This window comes from Bison bison, unplaced genomic scaffold (assembly GCF_000754665.1).
Source record: "Bison bison bison isolate TAMUID 2011002044 unplaced genomic scaffold, Bison_UMD1.0 scf7180017864302, whole genome shotgun sequence".
Lineage (NCBI taxonomy): Eukaryota > Metazoa > Chordata > Mammalia > Artiodactyla > Bovidae > Bison > Bison bison.
In genome coordinates this window covers 3,624,578-3,638,601 of record NW_011494874.1, presented here as the reverse complement: position 1 = coordinate 3,638,601, position 14,024 = coordinate 3,624,578, and the positions used below count along the sequence as shown (strand labels likewise).

Sequence of the window (14,024 nt, the reverse complement as noted above, 5' to 3'; positions counted from 1 at the left end):
TAGTGGGTGTCCGGGGCAGCAGCTGGGACCCCTGGTGGAGCCAGGCTCTTTGCAGGTGAACTGAAGGGCGCTCCTCCACGGCCATCGCACAGGGTCTCCCCACATGCGTCCTTCCTGGTTGCTCCCCCAGGGGCGTCTCGGGGCTTTTGCGTCCCATGCCAGTGAGTGCCGCAGCTGGGGCTTCGGCTCAGATCCCCCGACTTGATCGCACCTGTGCCTTGCTAACCCCGTGCTGCGTCTCAGGGTCCCTCCCAGCTCCTGAGCCGGCATCCGCGCGCACCTGCTCGCTCCCTTCCCCATGAGCCTGAGCGCAGCTGCAGCAGTGAGTGGCACACTTAGCCCCAACCCTGGCTAGTAGTTAGTTTACATCAGGGGGACTCTGACTTGACCTGGACCAAGGTCTGCTGATTCTGTGTACAGTTCACTCTGATTCTTAGCAGACTTCTTGAGGACAGGGCCCCAACAGCTCAGCCAGGGGAGCAGCAGCTTGCTGCTGCTAAGTCGCTTCAGTTGTGTCCGACTCCGTGTGACCCCATAGATGGCAGCCCACTAGACTCCTCTGTCCCTGGGATTCTCCAGGCAAGAATAACTTGCTAATATTCTCCTAAAAGAGACACAGTTTCAGGCTCCAGAACTCAGAGAAGGCAGAGCATAGTGCTGTGTTTGGCTTTAAAAAAAAAATTATTTTTAGGTGTGTATTTGGCTGTGCTGGGTCTTAGTTGTAGCATGTGGGATCTAGTTCCCTGACCAGGGATCAGACCTGGGCCCCCTGCATTGGAAGCGCAGACAGAGTATTCGCCACTGGGCACCCAGAGAAGTCCCTGGTTATCCCTTTGTTTTGCTTTCTTCTCCCTGCCAATATGAGATGGCCGTCTTCTGGGAAAACCCCTGCCTGTTTGGTTCATCACTGACTTCCCCTTATTTGTTTGTTGAATGAATAATGAATCATGAAAAAAAAAAGTATAGCACAATCGCAGAGTAAAACCCATGTCATACACTCCCAACACGCATGAGCACAGACAGCCCTCGACACGGGCTGGGGCAGCTGGCGTCAGGTGGACCCGACTCCCGCTCCCCAAGGCAGAGCTGAGGGTGCAGCAGCGCGATCGAGATGGCGAGGAGGAGGTATTTGGGGCTGTGGGTCTAGACGCGAAGTCCTTGGCTAGACTGCTGTGGAGCACACGGAGAGACTCATGAAACGTGCGGTGAGGCAGCATGTACGCATGGGTGTCTGTGCACCTGCCCGGATTACCGTTAACATAATCGTAGTCTGCACGTGGTCCTCCACCTTCTAGGAGTCTTAGGGGAGCGGGTCCCGGGGATGCTCAGGCACCAACTGCTGAGACCAAGCTGAGGCTGTTCCAGGTCGCTGAGGGCCAGTCGCATAAAACCACAAGTTTGCCTCCTGGTGACCACTGGGAGGGGGACGAAGGAACCTCCTCGAGTGCTCGGTTTCCCTGCCCCTTAAATATGGTGACGGGACTGACTGTGTCCTGCCTGCTCAGTCTCCTCATGACCGTGGCCGCCGCACACACTTTCACTTCCTCAGACACCAGCCCTGACCTGCTGGGCTTCACTTTCCACTCCGGATTCATGAGTTGCGTTCCACCAGCCTCCCTTCCCACTAGCAGCCTCTCCCCACCGCTGCTGGTGTGCCTTCCTGTACAGCCAGGTCTCACCTTCTGATCTAGGCCTTCTAACAGACTAGAGACTGAGAGCGTGGATGTTCAAGGTGAGGAAGGTGAAGAGGTGGCAGGCCCGGGGAGGCTGGCCCCGAACTGGTGGCAGGCGTGGTAGGGCACTGACTTCCCTGATGGCTGTCTTCTCTCTCCAGGCGCTTCTTTCGCTTTTTCCCTGGTTTTCTGTCATATTCTGAGCAGGGGAAGTTGCTTGGAAATGTCTCCAGTGAACAGGGTGCAGCCATCTGCTTGTTTTGATTTCCATCACTCTGTTCTTTAGACACTCACCTAGTCATGTTACTATCTGCATAGCTCGTGTGAAGCTACACTCTCATAACATCACCAGTTGAGCATTTTGCCGGCTGTGGTGAAGAATGTTATCGATGTTGTGTACTCTAGAGGCAGACAGAACTGGTTGGAGACCCCAGATAAAATCACCCAATACCTGTGTGAATTTGTATAAATCTTTCCAAGTCTGCAAGCCATGCTTTTTCTCATCTACAGAATGGGGAGAAGTGGCTGCTTCCTAAGTTGTGAAGCTTAGGTGCTTTAGTGTGTTTTCTTATCTAACACTGTGCCTGGAATGTTGTAGACAGCGCGTCATGGCTGAAATGCCTTTCTCCATTCAATCACTTTTCCCCTGAAGGCAGAGCTGTGAGTCTCTTCCACATACCTCCGTGGAAACGTTGACCCAGGAGCTCCTCTCCACTCCCCTGGTCTGTGAAGACTCAGAACCCATCACCTCACCCAGCAGTCCTTCCATGGGAGTTGGATGCTCTGGCGACCAGGGAGTTCCTCTGTGTCAAGTGGCAGCTGGCCTCCGTTTCAGAAAAGGACGAAGCCAGCATCCATCCCTTGTGGCTGAGGCCAATGCTTAACGTTCTTTCTTGCTCTGCAGTGAACAGAGTATCTGCCAAGCCCGGGCTTCCGTGATGGTCTACGATGACACCAGTAAGAAATGGGTGCCAATCAAGCCTGGCCAGCAGGGCTTCAGCCGGATCAACATCTACCACAACACTGCCAGCAACACCTTCAGAGTCGTCGGAGTCAAGCTTCAGGATCAGCAGGTAAGTGCTGGAGGGACAGGCCATGCCCGCGAGCCTGCGCCACACACGCACACGTACGCACACACGTGACATGGTGGAGAGCGGTCAGAACAGCACGTCACGATTGAGAGGTCCGGGTTCAAAGTCCTGACTGCGTATTTTCGTACTCCAGGGTGTAAGACCCTGAGCACACTGTCTTGTGAGCTTCACTTTTTACATCTGTCTTGTAGAGACAGTAGTCCACACTGTGCCTCCCTCATCGTGTTGTATCACATCAGAATAGAAACAAAACGATAGATGGGAAACAGTTTTAAAAATGGACAAATGTGTTAGTATTATTCTCTGCCTTGTTATTGTTCAGTTGCTAAGTCATGTCCGACTCTTTGCGACCCCGTGGACTGCAGCCTGCCAGGGTCCTCTGTCCTCCACTATCTCCCAGAGTTTGTGCAAATTCATGTCCATTGAGTTGGTGATGCCATCCAACCATCTTATCCTCTGCCACCCTCTTCTCCTTTTGCCTTCAATCTTTCCCAGCATCAGGGTCTTTTCCAATGAGTCAGCTCTTCGCATCATGGGGCCACAGTATTGGATCTTCAGCTTCAACATCAGTCCTTCCAGTGCATAGTCAGATTTGTAGCCAATAAAACAACAACATTTTCTGCCTGCGTACCTATAAATACTGGCTTGGCCAGAAAATTTGTTCGGATTTTTCTGTAACATCTTACAGAAAGATGTTAGGGAAAAACCCAAATGAACTTTTTGGCCAAACCAATACTACGACTGTGAAGAGTTTTGGTCCACCAACCCCCTGAGTCTTACTTTGAAAGGCAAGAAGGTACTTAAATCTTCAAGATGATTTGAAGATTCTGGGATTATTTATCTCCTTAGTAGTGCATGCTGGGCAAATCAGATGAGAGAGTTTGTGAATGTATCTGGTAAGTACCTGTGCAAATAAATACAAGGTAAGTCCACCTGTGCTGGGGTAGTTGTGTAATACAACTCGACAGAATGGTCTGACGTGACATGGACTGAAGTACAGACAGACTAAGGGCTCGTGTGGCTTCACCACAGTGACTTTGGTCAGGGCTTCTGCTCTCTTCTTAGAGATTGACAAGGACATTTGCAGCAGCAAAATGAACAGATCTGTAGTTTAGCATTTATGAAAACCTCTGCCTTAAATAGCATCTTCTGGCAGCCCGTGTCGGTCAGTCCTTGGCTGAGCTGAGCAGCAGGTTAGCTGCTATCTCTGCAAGAATCATCATGTTCGCAAATAGAAAAGAGAACAGAAACCAAGACTCTATTTTTAAAGTGTGTTGCCTGTTGAATGGGTTTCTGCTTTGGCCAGAACAGTCCGATTGAATTTCAGATTCTTGTGGCCGAAGAGTGGAGCCTCACTTCAGAACCCCTGGTCCGAGGGAGTCTGTCTGACCTGGAGTCCTGGCCACTCCAGATCAATCTCTTTCCCTTGGGGTTGAGCCTTACTGGCAGGAAGGTTATTCTAGGAAGCTCCTAGAAGCTGTTTCCCTGTTCTTCAAGTTGGTTGATTCTTGCCCTGCCTTTTAGAGGCACACCGCACCATACGGTGCAGGGACATAGGACACCTTCAGCCCCAACTGCAGTGACAACCAAAGCATGTCACGCGTTTCCATAACACCTATGGGTGGGGGCCCACAAGGCAGTTCCACTCTGGTGCTCACTTTCGATATGCAGCCCATAACCTCGTGCAGTTCCTGAATCACAGTGGGTGTTCCCTAAGTGGTTGTTGCTTTTATTAGGACAAGTTTTCCATTCCCTTCATGCCTCTTGGTTGCCCTGCAGGGCACACTAGGAAGGTACCATGGTGTGTGGGAAGGGCTTGGGACTGGAGAACCAGATTCCCTGAAACCAGCATAAACCTTGTTCTCAGGAGCCTCAGCCTCCTTCAGAGGAAAGCACATATTGGGGCTCATTTGGGAGGAGGCCTTTCCTGCATCTGGGGGTGGGGGCAGGCAGGCAGCAATCTCCCAGGGAAATTCAGAGAGACTCAGTTGCCTTAGCAATCTTCTCGGCCTGACGGAGGAGTTACCAACACAGCCTTCCACTTGGAATTACACATTCAACAAATAGGCTCCTGGAACATGGTTGCAACTCTGCCTGGGTGGCTGGAGCATGTTAGTCAGAAACACAAAAGAGGGTCTCAATAAACCAAGGCATTAGAGAGAGTGGCAGGGGACCTGGTCTGTAATAACCTTTATGGACACAGGAGAAAAAGTTTATTTTCCTCAGGTCTGTTTTCCAGCCAATATGGATTACAAGGTCAAGCATCTTAAGAGAAACAGAGATTCCTGGTCTTATACCCAGATAGGGATATCTTATATGTTTAATGCGCTTTATGGCTCATGGAGCACTCTTCATGTCTATTATTTCATTCCCCCAATAACACCAAAAAGGATAAAGCTGTAAGAGTTCTCGTCCCCATTTTTCTAAAATAGGTGGATGTAAAACCAGGTGACTGTGTGGGGAAAAGGACTGGTGAGACAGTATCCTTAGCCACGGTCTAACCTGAGTCTCAAATTGAGGGGAAGAAATCAAAAGATACTTGGTTGAGGATGATATTTCATTATGTCCACTGGAAGTGTTAACTACCAAATGTAGTTCTCAGGCTACGTTAATAGAAGTAGAGGTGCGGACGGAGGGAGCTTATAGTCCTGCTCTGCTCCACCATGAACTGGTGTTACTTCACCATGAACGTCAGGACCAGATCTGAGTGCCACATGGCGTCTGTAATGAGGACAGCACCCAAAGCGGTGAGAAGTCTGAAAGCAGCTCTAATATGTGGAGCAGTTGAAGAAGCAGCAAGAGATACATACTTGGAGAGAAAAAGTGAAGGGGCATGAGCACAGTTTTCAGATCTCTGAAGGGCTCCTTCTCCGTGTGGAAGGGAAATCTTACTTTTTCTGTGAAGCCCGGAGAACAGAACTAGGAATACTGCATGGATACTACAATCAAGAAGATTTAAACTCCATAAAAGAAAGAACTGTTTTACGAGGATCCTATGGACGACTGTGTTGCTTTGTGAGCCCACGAGCCAGCTGGCCATTTGGTAAGCGTCCTGGGAAGGACATCCTGTCTCTGAGTAGAGGTTTGGTTGTGTGAGACCTCACATGAGGCCTTGGCCAGCCTGTAGACCCTGCAGGTTTCAGACCCAGATGAGCTCGTGGGTTAGGAAGACTGTTGCCCACCATCAGCTTCTTTCTCTGTAAAGGACTCTTGACTGTTCTTGCTCAGAGGCCTCAGAAACACGTTAGACAGTATTTGGAGTTGCAAGGCCTTCCTTGAAGAGGACAGGAAATCACTCCCACTTGTTGCTGCACTCCTCAAAATAAAACATGTGCAAATGTAATTGTGGACTCTGACACACACACACACAAAGTGACCTTTTAAAATAAGTTTAACCTTCAGTACTTGTCTAGATTAGTCCTGCCAAAGCTTGGAGAATTCGTTTTAAAATAAAGCATGTAAGGACACAGGTTGAAATGTAACAGAGAAAAACAACACAAACCTTACAGACACTGACCAAGGAAAACGGTGTGACTGTATTAATATCACACACATAGGCTTCAAGGCAGGAAGTGTTGCTGAAGATAAAGGGCCTATTTAATGATAAAAAGCATCAATTGAAAAAAATATAACAATCTTAAATCTGTAGGCTCTAATATGTCTTCAAAATATATAAAGCAAAAATGGGCAGTTCTAAAGGAAGAAATAGAAGAATCCAAAAGCCATGTTGGCGATTCTGATGACACCTGCAAGAAACTGAATAAGAGACATGGAAAATTTGAAGAGCGTGATTGACCAACTTGACCTAATTTACATTTATGGAAACTGTAAGCAGTCCCAGTAGAATATACAGTCTCTTCAAGTGCACATTGAGCATTAACCAAAATAGACTACATTCTAGGCCACAACGCCAATCTCAACACGTGTAATAGGATTAAAATCATACAGAGGTTTTCTTTGATCACAGAGGAACTAAACAGTATACTATTAAATAATCCATGATACCAAAAGAAAAAAGAATTTACAATATAAATTACCAAGTATTTTGGACAGAACAATAGTGAAACTGCAATGTAGCAAAATTTGTGGGATGAAAAGCATATAGGGAAATGTATAGTTAGAAATCAGAGAAGGCAATGGCACCCCGCTCCAGTACTCTTGCCTGGAAAATCCCATGGACGGAGGAGCCTGGTAGGCTGCAGTCCATGGGGTCGCTAAGAGTCAGACACGACTGAGCGGCTTCACTTTCACTTTTCACTTTCATGCACTGGAGAAGGAAATGGCAACCCACTCCAGTGTTCTTGCCTGGAGAATCCCAGGGAAGGGGGAGCGTTATGGGCTGCTGTCTCTGGGGTTGCACAGAGTCGGACATGACTGAAGCGACTTAGCAGCAGCAGCATAGTTAGAAATTCGAATTTTGGAAAAAGAATGAAAAATCAGTGACCCAAGCTTCTATCTCAAGAAGCTAGGGGAAAAAAAACAAACCAGCAAAAATAGAAGGAAAAATTAAAACCTAAAATTTAATGAAATAGAAAGCAGATACACAATAGAGAAAAAGCAAAATATTTTTGTTGTTTTTTAAAGAGTCTAGGTAGACCTCCATGTATATGGTCACATGATTTATGACAAAGGTACCATTGTACTTCGTGGGCTAAAGATGGTCTTTTCAGTGGATGACACCAGAACAATCAGATATCAATAAAAAAAAAAAAAAACTTTACCCCATCTCATGCTACACCCCCAAATTAATTTGAGGTCAACCTAAATATGAAAAGTGAATCAGTAAAGTATCTACAAGAAGATTCATGAAAATATCTTCATCATATTGAGGGGAAAATACAGGAAAGCATCTTTATAACCTGGAACAGGACACAAAAAACATTAACTGTAAAAAAAAAAAAAATGAATTTGGACTTCTTTAAAGTTAAGGAGTTTTCTTTATTAAAAGGCACCATTAAAAGAGGGCAGACTAGGAGAAGGGGGGTGTGTGTGTGTGTATGAATGTGACAAAGGACTCATGAAGAATATATACAGAACTCCTACAACCGAAAATGAAAAAGGCAGACAGCCTCTTAAAAATGAGCAAAAAGACTTGAACAAGAGTTTCACAAAAGGAAAAAAACAACAGTGGAAACAAGACACGGCAAACGAGCCCATGGGAATTGCTCTGCGTCACTGTTCATCAGGGAGATGCGAGTGAAAACCGCCGAGTACTTACACACACCACGCAGACTGAAGTGTAAAGGCTGAAGCTGAACGGGTGCCACCTGTGCTGAGGATGCAGGGCAGCTGGAGTTCCCGTTCGTGCTGGCGGAGGTGTCAGTCAGTACAGCCTCTTTGAAGAACGGTTTGCCAAATCCTAGTAAAACTCAATATACACCTACCCTATAACCTACTCTTGGGTAACATACCCAAGAGAAATGAGCACCTGTGTGCACTAAAAGACCTATGTGAAAATACTCACAGCAGTTTTACTCCTAATAGCCAACAGCTGGAAATGATGGGCAAGTCCATCAACAGGAGAATGGATAAGTTATTTATGGTATATCAAAAAAGAGAATGTTATTAGCAGTCAAAAAAACCTGAATTCTTACTGATGCGGTGACACAGGTGAATTTCATAGATACCACATGGAATGAAAGACCATCGAGAAAAAGTGTGTGCCGTATGAATCCACTTCTGTGTCGTTCCAGAACAGGAGAAAGTAGCTGATGGTGGCACTCAGAAGTGTGGGCATCTCTGGGGAGGAGTGTGTGAAATGAAGCTGATCCACACCCCTAAGTGGCCTTGCAGTAACGTGCGTGCTGTAAGCAGGTAAACAAAGGGATGGAGCCACTCTAGGCACAGAGCGTTCTAAGCGTCAGCCCCGAGACCTGTCCGTCAGTTAGTGAACACTGACCAGCTCGCGGCAGACGGTCAAGTGCCGTGTCGGCTGTGTGTCATCACACGTATGTCCAAAACACATTGCGTGGACTCTCCTTTCTTAGAAGGCAGTTGGGATGTTTCAGAATAGATCTTTTCAAATAGAAAATACCAGATGTTTCAATGATCATGTCCATTGATCCAGAAGTTCTGCTTATAGGAATGTTCACACTGATATATCCACAAGGATATTCAGTCCAGCATAATTTATAATATTTTCATTTTATATATGAAGAAGGTAATGTCAGTAACTTTTCCAAGGTTATTCAACTGCAAAGTAATAAAGCCAGCATTTTAATCCTGAGCCATTTGACTCAAAACCCGCTGCCTAGTAATTGTACCTACTATGGTAGTTGTATTCAAAACAACCCCCTGTGGGCTGTGTTTGGCTAGCAGATATGTAACTAGGTGAGCAGCCTTCAGACTCTACGCTCTAGGTGTAAGGGCCTCCCTTGTGTCTTAGACGGTGAAGGATCTGCCTGCAATACAGGAGACCCGGATTCGATCCCTGACTTGAGAACATCCCTGGAGAAGAGAATGGCTACCTTCTCTAGTATTCTTGCCTGGAGACTTCCATAGACAGAGGAGGCTGGCAGGCTATGGTCCTGGGTCGCAAAGAGCCGGTCACGATTGAGTGACTATCACTTCACTTTACTTCCAGGAATAGATGGGACAGAGTTGGCCACCCAAAAGCTGCAGAGGAGAGGCCAGCCATATGCCTCAGAGAACCCTTAGAACTTCTAGAATGGCTTTATCACTCTCTCCCAGTCTAATATTGAAAGTCTCTAAAAATAGAGCATTGGTTCCTAAGGCTTTAGGAGGTTAGAGCTAAGACCAAAGAAGGAATTATAGGAAGAAAGATTTCAACTCATGATGCTGGCAATCAGAGGCAGCACAGTCCTAGGTTACAAGCTTGGCTTCTAAATTCAGTTCTCCTGTTATGTACCATGTAATTCGGACAAGTCACTTATTCTCCCTGGGCCTCAGTTTTCCTGCCTGTAAAAAGGGAGGATTGAATTAAATACAAGCTGGAATCAAGATTGCCAGGAGAAATACCAATAATCTCAGACATGCAGATGACACCACCCTTATGGCAGAAAGTAAAGAAGAACTAAAGAGCCTATTGATGAAAGTGAAAGAAGAGAGTGAAAAAGTTGGCTTAAAGCTCAACATTCAAAAAACTAAGATCGTGGCATCCAGTCCCATCACTTCATGGCAAATAGATGAGGAAACAGTGGCTGACTTTAATTTTCTGGGCTCCAAAATCACTGCAGATGGTGATTGCAGCCATGAAATTAAAAGACACTTGCTCCTTGCAAGTTATGACCAACCTAGACAGCATATTAAGAAGCAGAGACATTACTTTGTCAACAAAGGTCCATCTAGTCAAGGCTATGGTTTTTCCAGTAGTCATGTATGGGTGTGAGGGTTGGACTATAAAGAAAGGTGAGCACCGAAGAACTGATGCTTTTGAACTGTGGTGTTGGAGAAGCCTCTTGAGAGCCCCTTGGACTGCAAGGAGAGCCAACCAATCCATCCTAAAGGAGATCAGTCCTGGGTGTTCATTGGAAGAACTGATGCTGAAGCTGAAACTCCAATACTTTGGCCACCTGATGCGGAGAGCTGACTCATTTGAAAAGACCCTGATGCTGGGAAAGATTGAAGGCAGGAGGAGAAGGGGACGACAGGATGAGATGGTTGGATGGCATCACCAACTCAAGGGACATGGGTTTGGGTGGACTCCGGGAGTTGGTGATGGACAGGGAGGCCTGGCGTACTGCGATTCGTGGGGTTGCAAAGAGTCGGACACGATTGAGCGACTGAACTGAAGTGAATTAGATATTCTGTCTGGTCTCTGAGTTCCTTAAGCCAGTACTTTTGGCCACACTGTTCCTGTATTCCAGATAGGCATCCACCACCCCCAGTTCCCAACGCCACTAAGTTCCCCTCCAAGAACACAGCCAACCAGAGATTTCAAACCATAGGTTCTAAATCTCACTTCCCTACGTCCCCTCCTTGGGTGCCTGAAGAGTCTCATTTTTTATCTGCTTCAGTATCCCACAGCCATTCTTGATACGACGTGGTTTCCAGACCTCCTTCCATTTAGAACGTGGCCCTCTGTGTCCACTAACGGTGCAGCACCAAAGCCACTTGAACATAGGCTTTCTGGGGTGGAAAGGAGAGGGTCTTATCTCCCTCATGCTGGCCACTGCACTGCGACTATTGTGCCCTCTGAAGAGCCATGTTAACCACAAGTCACTGTGCTTCTTATCACGCGTGTAACCACAAAACCTCCAGCCCTTTTTCTGATGATCTAAAGCTGAACCCAGAGAGAGAACCACCCCAGGAACCTGGTATAGATGTTGGCCCACACTGCGCTGTCAGTGTGTAACAAGTAAGTTATGAAACAGTTGTGTTTCCGTAGCTAATTTAGTACATGTGCTTCTCTCGCACCCTCTCTTTCTTGCTCACTCTCTCTCTTCGCTGTAGGACAACCCAGCCTGCCTTCCACATGGCTTAGGCTTGGAGGAAAACGGTATTGCCCAGTGTGCTCTGGCCTTGCTTTACCCAGCAGTGCAGCAGGGTGGGGCAGTAAACCTGAGCTCTCGTCTTAGCAGCCCAGCAGCGTGCAGGGTGTCCCTTCAGATCTCGGAATCTAACTGAGCCCACCTTCCTGACCAGAGGCAGGCCTCCCTTGTGGCTTAGCAGGTAAAGAATCCACCTGCAATTCGGGAGACCTGGGTTCGATCCCTGGGTTGGGAAGATCCCCTGGAGAAGGGAAAGGCTACCCACTCCGGTGTTCTGGCCTGGAGAACTCTGCAAAGAGCTGGGCACGACTGAGCGACAGTAGACTGAGCTGCCTCCAATTTCAGATCACAAAACCCTGGAGCCTGAAAGGCAGAGGAGAGCTGAGCACCCATCTCGTACCCTCCTAAGGCGGGATCTCCGACAGCAGGCTGTCCAGCCTCATCCAGATGCCGCTTGCATGTTTCCGTCTCTAAGGACTGAATATTTCTCAGTTAACACTTGCTGGCAAATTGCTGTGTGGTAGCAGCTGTGTTAAGCGGCTTCATGTGCATAATTTCCCCCCCATTTCCTACCGCCCTCCTCTGGCAACCATCCATCTGTTCTCTGTATCCATGAGAACATACGAGATAGAGCGTATGGTATTTGTCTTTCTCTGTCTGACTTCTTTTCCTTAGCGTAATGCCCTTGAGATCCATCCATGTTGTCATAAATGGCGAGGTTTCATTCTTTTCATGGCTAAATAATATTTCATCGTGTACACAGTATACCACAGTTTCCGTATCTATCCATACGTCAGTGGACGCTTGGATTATTCCGTATCTTGGCCATTTTTAAATGCTGCTCCTGTGAACGTGGCGTGTGTGTGTTGGACTTGGTGGTGGCGGTTTGGTCACTAAGTCGTGTCTGACTCCTGTGACTCCATGGATTGTAGCCGCCGGGCTCCTCTGTCCATGGCATTTCCCAGGTGAAAATAGTATTTTCGTTTTCTTGGGGTAAATACCCAAAAGCGAAATTGCAGGATCATGTGATAGTTCTATTTTTAGCTTTTTGAGGAACCTCTGTACTGTTTTCTAATAGTGGCTATACCAATTTGCATTCCTACCAACAGTGCACAAGGGTTCCTTTTTCTCCACATCTTCGCCAACACTTCATTTCTTCTCTTTTAGATAATAGCCATTCTGACGTGTGTGAGATGATGACCCCTTGTGGGTTTGGTTTGTGTTTCCCTGATCACTGCCAATGTTTACCATCTTTTTATGTATCTGTTAGCCGTATTGGTCCCTTATCAGATACATGATTTGCAATCACTTGGTCCCACTCAGCAGATTGCCTTCTCATTCTGTTGGTGGCGTCCTTTGCGTGTAGCTTTTTAGTTTGATATAGTCCCACTTGTTTTGCTTTGCTTTTGTTGCTCTTGTTTTTGGTATCAGTTTCAAAAAAATCACCACCAAGACCTGTGTCAAGGAGCTTGTCACTTAGATTCTCTTCTAGGAGCTTTATGGTTTCAGATCACAAGAATATGGAGATTAAACAACATGCTGCTGAAGTGCATTGCAGGACAGATCAAGAGAGAGACTTTTAAATGCCTGGACACAAGCAGAAATGGGAGTATAACCTAACAGAACTTGTGAGATGCAGCAGAAGCAGTTCTCAACGGTACTGCTAAGCTCATAGCAGAAAGGCCTGCCTCAAGAAGCAAGGAAAGTCTCAAACAGCCTAACTACACGCAGGGCACTGGGAAAAGATGACCAAAACAAGCCCAAAGTTTGTAGAATGAAGGAAGCGACGATGATTAGAGCAGAAATAGAGACTAAAAAGACAACAGAGAAGAGCAGTGAGACTAAGAACTGGTTCTTTGAAAAGATAAACAAAACTGACAAACCTTTAGCCAGACTCACCAAAGAAAAGAGAGGACTCTGTGTTCAGGTTAGAACGTCCATACTTACTCAGAGCAATCAAGAGACTCAGTGCAATCCTTATCAGAATTCCAATGGCATTTTCCATAGGACCCACTCCAGTACTCTTGCCTGGAAAATCCCATGGACGGAGGGCCTGGTGGGCTGTAGTCCATGGGGTCGCTAAGAGTCGGACACGACTGAGTGACTTCACCTTCACTTTTCACTTTCATGCATTGGAGAAGGAAATGGCAGCCCACTCCGGTGTTCTTGCCTGGAGAATCCCAGGGATGGGGGAGCCTCGTGGGCTGCCGTTTATGGGGTCGCACAGAGTCAAACATGACTGAAGTGACTTAGCAGCAGCAGCAGCAGGATAATACTACAGTTTGTACAGAACCACAAAAGACCCCCATGGCGAAAGCAATCTTGAGAAAGAACAACAAAGCTGGAGGCATCACACGCCCTCATTTCAAACTATATTACAAAACTGTAGTAATTTAAACAGCATGAGATTGTCATAAAAGCAGAAATCAGTGGAGCAGAATAGAGAACCCGGTCATAAACCCACACAGATATGGTTTATTAGTTTATGACAAAAGGAGTCAAGAACGTACAGCGGGGAAAGGGCATCCTGTTCAATAAACGGTGCTGAGGAAGCTGAACAGCCACATGGGAAAGAGTGAGGAGTCGTCCTTTAACAACCCTTTGGTTAACGCATTCTAGACTATGCAGAGAGCTACAGGAGCATAAATACGAATTAGGAAAGACTCGCCCTTAAGAATCTTTATATCTAGAAGTCTTGATGAGATATGTGTTACAGCGTGACCTCTGCAGTAACCCCATTAGGTAGGTCGAGCCAGGATGACTATCCCTGTTTCACAGTTGGAGAAACTGAGCCCCGGGGTGCTGCCTGG

The 14,024-nt window shown here is 46.8% G+C and overlaps 1 protein-coding gene across 1 annotated transcript in view; it reads left to right on the top strand.

Annotated features, from left to right (window-relative positions):
• The first annotated feature begins 749 nt into the window (after positions 1–749).
• EVL (Enah/Vasp-like) overlaps positions 750–14,024 on the top strand; it is a 54,173-nt gene continuing 40,898 nt past the window's right edge. The window contains exons 1-2 of the mRNA XM_010851426.1: positions 750–1,125; positions 2,578–2,746. Coding sequence (XP_010849728.1) covers positions 1,112–1,125; positions 2,578–2,746 — 183 coding nt within the window. The 5' untranslated portion in view covers positions 750–1,111. The remainder of the gene's footprint in view (positions 1,126–2,577; positions 2,747–14,024) is intronic.